Source organism: Papilio polytes, unplaced genomic scaffold (assembly GCF_000836215.1).
Source record: "Papilio polytes unplaced genomic scaffold, Ppol_1.0 DF823901.1, whole genome shotgun sequence".
NCBI classification, from domain to species: domain Eukaryota; kingdom Metazoa; phylum Arthropoda; class Insecta; order Lepidoptera; family Papilionidae; genus Papilio; species Papilio polytes.
Genome location: NW_013525303.1, coordinates 711990 through 722106, shown reverse-complemented (window position 1 = coordinate 722106; position 10117 = coordinate 711990). Strand labels below are relative to the sequence as shown.

The 10117-nt window shown below is 32.1% G+C and overlaps 1 protein-coding gene across 1 annotated transcript in view; it reads right to left on the bottom strand.

Annotated features, from left to right (window-relative positions):
- LOC106102801 overlaps positions 1–10030 on the bottom strand; it is a 19142-nt gene extending 9112 nt beyond the window's left edge. Inside the window, exons 1-7 of the mRNA XM_013282386.1 lie at positions 6706–10030; positions 5983–6075; positions 5417–5538; positions 4627–4761; positions 3857–3938; positions 678–841; positions 5–21 (exon numbers count right to left, since the gene is read on the bottom strand). Coding sequence (XP_013137840.1) covers positions 5–21; positions 678–841; positions 3857–3938; positions 4627–4761; positions 5417–5538; positions 5983–6075; positions 6706–9676 — 3584 coding nt within the window. The 5' untranslated portion in view covers positions 9677–10030. The remainder of the gene's footprint in view (positions 1–4; positions 22–677; positions 842–3856; positions 3939–4626; positions 4762–5416; positions 5539–5982; positions 6076–6705) is intronic.
- Positions 10031–10117: the final 87 nt, after the last annotated feature.

Genomic DNA, 10117 nt, shown 5'->3' with positions numbered 1-10117 from the left:
CAGCCGCCCCCTCTCACACACCTTTATAATACAATCCTATCTTACTAATCTTATTAATTATATAAACTAGCTTTCGCCCGCGACTTCGTCCGCGGGGAATTAAAATTATAACAAATCAAGTAGCCTATGTGTTCTTCTAGACTATGTTCTACATCTATGGCAAATTTCATCCAGATACATTCAGCAGTTTAGGTTACAAACTCTAACATCCATCCATCCACCTAAACTTTCGCATTTATAATATTAATAAGAAGTAAGATAAGATACGAAAGTCTAGATGGATGTTTGTTAACAGTTTGTAGTCTAAACTGCTGAACGGATCTGGATGAAATTTGCCATAGAGAGCATAGTCTGGAAGAACACATAAGCTAGTCACTTTTGTTTTTTTTTAATTCCACGCGTACGGAGTCGCGGGTGAAAGCTGGTTACATATAATTAGTAGCCTGTATGTTCATATTGGTATAAACTATACCAATATAATAAAAATAATATACTAATATTACAAAGAGGTAAGATATTTATTTTTGTTGATTTGAAATAACTCATAAACTACAGGGCCGATATCAAAAATTATTTCACCAGTAAAAAACTACGTTATCAGTAACTAAATTTTTTATTACTTTTTAATTTCACGCAGACGAAGTCGCGAGCGATAGCTAGTATTAGAACCAACTTACCAAAGTAGCCACTATCCCTTTCAAGCTGGCCACCAGGTCTTTCGCGAGGACTGTAAAGTCTTCTCTGATCTGATGATCAGGTGTGAGGCTGGCGAGGGAGGCGCCGCCCGCCGCCCCCAGCGCCTCCGCCCCCGGCAGCGACTGCGGACGTGTCGCCGCACACGCTACACGTAAAAAAATAAATTGAATTCTAATCTTCCTAACATTATAAATACAAAAGTTTAGATGGATGTTTGTTAGAGTTTGCCGCTTAAACTTCGTAATGCATCTCAATGATTGGCATAGATGTAGAGGATAGTCTGGAAGAACACATAGGCTACTCATTTTTTTAATTCCACGCGGACGAGTCGCGGGTAAAAGCTTGTACAGTAAGTGCGATACGTAATTTAAAAGTAAAATTGGTAAAAAAGTGCGTTTGGGCTTTTTGCATCGTGTAAGTCGCCACTGAAGAAAAAAAAACTATACTTGTCACTTCTAGAAACATATTTCATACAATTCAAGCGCCAATAGCCTAAAGGTTTTGTGTTACGGACTACAGATCTTGAGGTCGAGGGTTCGAATCCCGTCATTCGACTATTGTCGTGGACCATATCCTAGCACTGACCTAGAGCTTAGTTGGAATTGTTAAAGGAAACATCGGTAAATTAATAATCTACTAGTAATTAAAAAAAATCAACAAAACCTAAGTAATATTTATAAACTTCGACTATTGGGTTGAAAAATTATTTAGTAATATTCAGTATTAAAAAAGCTACAATGTATATATATAGTTATTGGTACATAATTAAACTGGAGTATGTACAATGAGTTCTAACACATTACATACTATTAACTAGACGAAACTTATTTACTATATGTGGGGATAATTAATGTTTTGACGATTACAGTATTTTTAGATAATTTTATTAACTATTTCTATAATAAAATCTATTTAAATACCAAAATTTTATTCTTACATACTTATACTTATTTATTTATATTATTTTATAACAAATAAACTAAGCTAGACTTATAATTTTCTATTTTACACTATTCATTTCAACTGTGTTAAGTTACAAACTTAAAATAACTTACATTCCACTTCGCATTCTCTTAAAAATTTCAATAAATACTCAAACACAATTTTTCCTAAAGGCACTATAACTCCATTATCAGTCATTTTAGAAAATCACACGAAGTTACTTCAGAACAAAAATCACTTCATTTTCATAAGATATTAATTTCAAAAATATATATAAAGATTGCACAAGAGAGCAACTATTACATCATTTACGTAAAATTCACATCACTATCTCTTTCCAACATTAAACGTGTGAAAGAGACATCCTTACAGTACTTACTAGATGAAACTCTCAAACACAAATCAATTATTGGAAAACCAATCTTAACACTTAATACTAAAGTTCAAAATTGTATAGAACGATTTTTTTTAAGAAAACCCAAATCTTAAGATAATCTCTTATCTATGATAACCTAGTGAGTTTTATATAGATTTGTAAACAATGAGAACTGTGTCAATCGCAAAGCAGATCTGTGGTTAAGCATTTGAGTTATAAAACTACGATTGGGGGGTTTAAAAAATTAGGGGGGGGGGGTTACTTTATAGGGAATGAGGATATGAGCAAAAAAATTGACAAATACTTTTAAATTGTTATAAAATAAGTTTTTAAAGCGTTGTGAAAACGCTAAAATTTAATTATTATTGTGTTGAATTAACATCTCTTTATAAACTTTGGACCTCCATTTTTAGACCTTTTGGGGCTGAATTTTGTAAAATCCTTTCTTAATAGACGTCTACATAAGAGGTCCCCTTTAATATCAGGCATTGAGAAAAATACTTATAAAAGCTAGATTTAAAATAAAAAAAAATATATAAAAAAAGTTTAAATGAAGAACATGCGATATTTTAAGTCTATAAAATTGACAATAATCTTTTTTTTTAATTTTTGAATGAAGTTGCCATTATCAATTTTATAGATGAAAAAATGCATCTAAAAGTATTCGATTTCGTACTTTATGTCTATAGTTTTAAAGACGTAAGTCGCTTGCTTGTGACTTGACCGATCATGCGTGAAAGGGAGACGTGTATGGGGTAGAAAGAGAAAATAAAAATCAGTCTTACGAACTAAAGTGGTGGCCAGAAATGTCGAAAGAAACGCTGGAAGGCAAAACGAGAAAAGTTTCAATTAGAATTTTTGATTTTTTTTTAAATTTTTTCGATGATTTTTTCTAAATGTAACTCGATGTCTGTCAAAACATTCAAATAACAGGTCTGATAAAAAAAACTACGGCGATTTCGTTTGAAATAATTTTTGAATTTAAATGATCAAAGACATTTAAATATCAAATATTGATTGAATTCTAAAATTTTAAGTTAACATGCAAGAATTTTTGTTTCAAAGCTTTTACTTTTCTTTTTTTTTTAATAAAAAATAGATAAACAAAATAATTTTGACAGATGAAAAATAGCGCGAACTGTCGAGTAATTTAAATTGTTTGGTTTAATTCTAATATTTGAGATAACATGCAAGAAATTTTATTATTTTAATACTTCTTTTTTTTAATGAAATAAAACAAGTCTGAATGATAAATAGCGCGAACTCTACCGCACGTCATCTACAAACATGATGTAACGCACATGCTGTCTCTCTCTATCGTGCAATGTGTGACAGAGACATACGACACCATGACACATGGCCATAGACTTACCAATCTCGTAGAATCCTCGAGAAGACATAATTAAAAACAACATTTAATACTAAACTAGACAAACACAACTATATTTTAATAAATAATTTATTCATTCACTAACACAAAACATGACACATCTAGACGACTACTTTTTTGGTAAAAAATGGTAGGTTTGAGGTTTCCGATCAAGCGGGGAATGTGCCTGTATCCAAGGGGCATTTCAACTTATCACGACACAACACTTTCACTAGAAACAAACATATATAATGTACAAACATATATGCACATAACAAATATAAATATTTTATACATAAAAGTAATTATGCAATATATTTATTCAACTACCCTCAAAATTGGTGTAAATACCACAAAAATTAATATCAGCGCCATCTAGTTTCAGAAAAAATATATTAATTCATTATGCGCATATATGAACCTAGACAAGCAACTAACACAATGCATTATAGGGTGAGTAGAGAGGGACTCACCGATGGGCAACGAAGCTGCCGAATTGGGGATGGAGGATGCGCCACCGCCGGGGGAGGGGGGCGCTGTTAGTGCTGAAAGAGCCTGGAAAAAACTCTATTATTTTTACAAGTAACGCACAATGGGGTAAGTTTTCGGTATTTCATTAAAAATGTAGTCGCTTGAAGGTTTTGTATGCTTTGAGACGTCACATTCAGTACACGGTTAATTGATTTTGTACTATTATCCCATATGTTGCAACACACTGCTACTTGATTTTTTGAAGGGGGACAAAGATTGTTTTCATACAAGGAAATTAATATTTTTTTTGTAAGAACACCTTGGATTTTGTTAACTGTACATATTTTATTAGCAACATATTTTTTTTATAATACAAGGTGGCCAACGAGCAAGCGGCCTGAATCCACCGAAATGGAAAGCGACCGCTGACCATAGACATCCGCAATTGCAGCGTTGCCTACCCTTCATTGACCTAGGAGACGCACATAAAGAAGACATTTCCCCTTCCTATGCGTCTCCTCCACCGTCAAATCCACTTTTCCTTCCTATCCTTTCCTCTTAAGAAAAGGGTGGAAAGGGAAAAGGACTGAAATTATGCCTCCGGCACCACACTCATCAGACGAAACACGGAATTGCTTCTATTTCACGTCTGTCTTCTGTGTGGTCGTGGTATTACTGGGGTCGAGTCGGTAAATTCGTGCTAAGATGTTAAAGCGGGCTGTACCACTGTTAGACACTTAACATTATGGCAATAAGATTGAAAATCGCTCACCATATGAGAGTTAGAAGGATCAATATGCGGAGGCTGTAGTTCTACGGACGCACATTTACTGTTAGATTTCTTTTTCCTTAGACCAAACTTACGCCGGTCTTTCTTCACGTTAGGGGAAGCACCTTCTAGTGATACCTGAAATAAAAAAAAATAGCTTATTATGCACGACACGAGCCAAAAATTATTCAATGGGAACTTGTAAGATTGTAAAGAATGGCAGGTTTTTTTGTTATTTTTTTTAAATTATGGTATGTAAAATTAATTTACCATTTGACCATAGGACATCTAAGTATTATTAAAATGATTGCTTCATAATACATCAAATAACTATAGAATTAAAGTGACTTTTGCCCTGGAAGAATGATTTGGAAACACTATTATTTGTAATACAAGATATCAGTAATTACAACATTTATTTAAATAATTCTTTCTTTAATAAAAAGCCCTACACTTACTCCACGCCATAGACTACATATATTCACGCTATTTAATGGATGGGGCGTATTAATAAAAAAAAAATATCATCCAAGAAAGGGACAAAAATTAAAAGTTGACAACATCAAAGAAGCTAGATTTCCATATGATAATTTACTAAAATTTCCTTTAATTATTCCAACTAAGCTGTAGTTTTGCTTGGATATGGCTCACGATAGTTGAATGGCAGGATTCGAATCCTCGACCGCAAGATCGATAGTTCCAAACCTAAAGGTTATTGGCGCTTCTTTTTTAGAAACGTAAATTTTTAATATGCAGACGAAGCCGTATAATAACAGCTATGTTATGTCCTCACATCAGTATCATGGTGGACCTGCTGCTGCATCTCCAGCGCATCCAGCAGCCGCTGCAGCTGCTGCACCGACAGCTGCGCCTGCCCCAGCTCGCGAGACGCATTCTCTAACGGACCACCGGAATCTGAAAGATAACTTCATATTAAATGTATGGATGGATGTTACTATATCCAGAAGTCAACAGATCCCGCTGAAATTTAGTATAGATGCAGAACATAGTCTGTAAATTAATTTACATAGCTTTTTTAAATTTGTGGTCGTCAATAAAGAAGATCGATTTGTCAAAAAGGACTTGATAAACACAGATTTCAACAGAAAATTGTGTAAACGTTTGTATTGTAACCAATAAAAATTATAACTTTCTGAATATAAATTGAACGTAAGGACACAAGCAAGACACAAAAATTTATACACTTCATGCAATAAGGGAAGGAAAGGTAAACCAGACAGATAAAAAAAACCCTTAGGCGTCGTATCGTAATTTTGTCCATATTTTTTCCCACTCTTGGTATGCCATACAACTGTATTATTTTTACAAGCAGAAATCATAATTTAGTTTCCACCATACCTATTATCCAAGTAGCCAATCGTCCGCCAGGGGTGCCGGACACAAACCCGGCTTGCGGGCCGCGCAGGGGCGCGCCCGTCGGGCTAACCAGCCCTGCAAGGTATTGGGTAATCACAGTGGCGGTCAAATATACCAAGAGTATACGCCTAACTTGTAAACCAATTAAATCTGACACGCCCATAGAGTATATAATTTTAGAAGTGACAGTAAACTAAATAACTAACATAGATTATAAAAAAAATAGAAAGGCCAATAAGGTACTTGGTATTTCATTAACATTTTTTGATATATAAAGTGTAGAAATAATAATTTCGAATAAAGGTACTAACAGCTAAAAAATTTAACCGCCACTGTAAAAAAAACTCTAAAAACCAAATCAACATACAAGGAGAAAATCTATAAAATCATTATTTATACAACATACATAAGGGTTTAAATACATTATTTACTTAAATACTTACTACTAGGAATTCATGCTTTATCCATTTTTTTTAATAATTGTACATATGCTAGTGATTCACATGTTATTCAAATATCTAATTTAATAATTTATATCTTATTTAATAATTTAACTAATTATTGAACTAACTACTTTTATTTATTATTTAAATAAATCTTTAATAGGACTAGTATTATTACTATTAAAAAAATATTTGGTATATTCCTACATCCTGTATGTTACTTCAAGTAGACTAAACGTTAGAAAATCGAGTTTAGACAAACCAGATTTATGATATCTGTCACTGGAACATCTGTATAGAGTCTTAAGGTCTCCGTTACTGACTAACTTAGTGTTAGAAGTGAGAATAGAACTGTATTTCTTCATCTTGTATTTACTATTGAAATATTGTTGATAAAATTTATAATCTTTGGACAATTTGTCTTTTAGTTCGTGAGCATTTGGGTTGGATGTTTTCGATCTTTGAGTATCATTGATAAGGTTTTTTCTTAAATTTTTCAATGCTTTACTGTCAAATTTATGTGGCGATTTCTTTTTTAACGTAACTATTATATTTGTCCGTTTGTTTTTATCGTTTTTTCTAAATTTAAACGGCGTGTTCATTGTAAAATCACGTGTGCATTTTAATCGGTATAACTTTTGATTCGATACAGCTTTACTTTTTTTTTCTTTCAGGACAGTAACTTTTACTTCAGCATTTTTAGGTAGTTCAGCTGTTTTTTTTGTATTACCGAATTCAAATTTCTTATCAGAATGTTGTGTGTTTTCTGCTTTGTCATCCATACATTTGACTGTTTTTAAAAGGGTTGTAAAACTTGTCGTGTTAACGGTTGCATTATTTTTTACAACTTCATCTATTGGATCTGTTACTTCGAATTGAACAGCCGTATCTTTTTTTGAATGTCTATTGATTGCTTCTGAATTTTCAAGATTATGCAATGATTTAGAAATTGTTGTATCGATTTTGTCGTATTTTTCCAATATTTTATGATATAACTTGTAAATATCTTCACGTAAAGCTGGTATAGTCTTCGAAAGTGTGCTCAATTTGTTAAGCAACATTTTTTTAAATTCTTCATCAATAATATCCGATAATTTACTTTTTAAGGAATTTAAATCTTTATTGTCAAAGAAATTAGGTACATTTTCATTCTCTTTTCTAACATCTGTTTTATTCGATGTATTAGGGATGTTATCTTTTTCAATAAGAGTTAAAATGTTGGATTGTCTTTTAAATGCGTCAGAAGACAATCTCGTCATGTTAGAATTGTCACTTATAAGATACTCGAAATTATTAAGTTCCCATCTTTTCTCGTAGATTTTCTTAAAACATTCTTTAGATAAAGTATCACTACTGCAAAAAGGCTTGATACTTATATTGTCATGTGTACAGTTGTAATCCAAAAAAGGGTTTTTATTATAATCTGTTGGATCAACTGTTTGTGTAGAATATAATCTGTCAGAATTAGTTTTGTAATCCAAATTTGGTAGCAAATTCCGTGGGATATTTTTGAAAGGTCCCTTGTCTTTTATAAAATAATCTGGTTTTGAATTTTTTGCTTCTGCATTAGGTGTGTCTTCCAGTTTAATCGCAATGGACATGATTTCTTTTACCAGAGGAACATTATCCGTGGAAATATGATTGTATTGTGAGAGGTATAAAACCCTATTTTTGTTATCAACTTTACTTGTATCAGGTTGCATTTTAAATGTAGAGTCTTTTAATTGTTTATATTCTTGCATAGCTTCTTTTATCTTCTCCTTTTGTGTGTTACGATCCCAAGGTATTTTAACATTGTCAGATTTGAAAGTTATCTTGTTTAAAACGTTATACAAATATATCTCACTTACATTATTCAAAGACAAGTTTTCATTAAAAGATATATTATCTTGAAAACTTTGTGTATTTATATTTTTAGATATATGTTTTTGTACGCAATCTGTTAATACGTCACATTTATAAGAGTTTGATTCAATATTTTTAGCTGTATCTATTGACAAACTGCTAGCAATTTCATCGACACTTTCATTTTTAAGAATATTCAAATATGCTTTGAAAATCTCTTTCACCATATCTACTGGAAGCGAAGTTTCGCTTAGTAAATAGTTTATAACCTTTTGCAATTCCATTAATTCAGTTTCATTGGCTACTTTATTGATTTCGTTTGTCGCTTGATTAAGGCAATCTTTACCAATGTTTTCTATTAAAATCTTCGTTATTTGAATATCGTCTTTTTTACTTTCTCTAGGCTCAGTACGCGTGTTATCACAGTAATAAACTGTATTCTTTATTATTCTTTCTAATTCTTGAATCTGTTGTTCTTTGTTAAAGCTTTCCGATTTCGGCAGTTTTGCTAAACCAAACGGATTGAATATATACGATTGTTTAGATTTCTTCTTTCTTAAAGGGTCATAGTAATCGTGACATTGCGTTTCTTGGCTTTGATTGTGGACGCATAGACTCGAAGTATTCTCATCTTTAGTAAAATAATAATTTGACGGTTTACTGATAGATTTAACCGCTTTGACTGTCTCTTTTAATCGTGGAAACGCGCTATTCTGTATCCAGTATTCCAGTAGACATTTAAAAAGTGCCTTTACTGGATGATCGTCAATCTGTTCGCAACTGAAACAATATATTTCTGCGATAACTCGATTAATGAAGCTTCGCAAATGATCTTCGGATTTGTAGTTTTCAAATTTAGCGTAATTCTCGAATACTGTTTCGACAAGTTTTTCAGTCATTTTGTGAAACTCTTTATCTACGACTTTTTCTTTTGTGATATTTGTTTTACTTTCGTTATTTGATTCGTTAAGGTTTTGATTTAAGAGTATGACTCGTGCCGGTCTGGCATCTGAGTGTCGTGATATCTTTAATTTATATTTTCCTAATAACATACTTCTGTTCAATGGTTGTTTTAGTGGTGGTTCTGATAAGACATTTCTGTATTTAACCATATTAGTAGATTTCCTGCTACGTTTCAAAAGCGGGGCTTTACCGTTATTTCTACAAGACCTATGTTTATGCGTAAAACAAAATACAATAGGTTCATTTTTAACATTTGCATCTTTAGATGTTTTAGCGCGTTTTTCTTCATTGCGTTTATATTTTATTTGAAAATTAGGTATTGCTTTTTTATAACTAGAATCAGATTTCTGTTTATGTAAATCTATTGATTCTATACTCATTAGAGATTCAAAATAAGATTTAACTTCTAGATTCGTGCTATGCATTAGTTGTTCTTCTGGATTGTTCTTTGCGTCATCAGAGTCATCATTGATAATACTTTTGCTTGTTTCCTTGATTTTGGTATTTGCTTCTTTAGAATTTGCCACACGTTTAAAACAACATACTATTCTTTTATCTATTGAATCATTTTTCTTTCTTGAGTAAATACATTTTAGTGATGTTAGTTCCTTGGTTTTTGCAGTTTTATGTAATAGTGAAGTGTTGGATGGTATTGGTTTGGGAGGTAAATTAGAGAGTAAGGAGGAGGTTAAAGAATCGATATGATCACCATCGCTTGACGAACATATAGTCCTTGTTCTTTTCCTTGCTAACCAATCTGTGATTGTTAAAATATTGTAACTGAATGAAAATTGATATAACAGAAATTAACTAGTAGCTACAATTAGTCAATATCTATGATATTTGACTCAAATTTAACGATCATT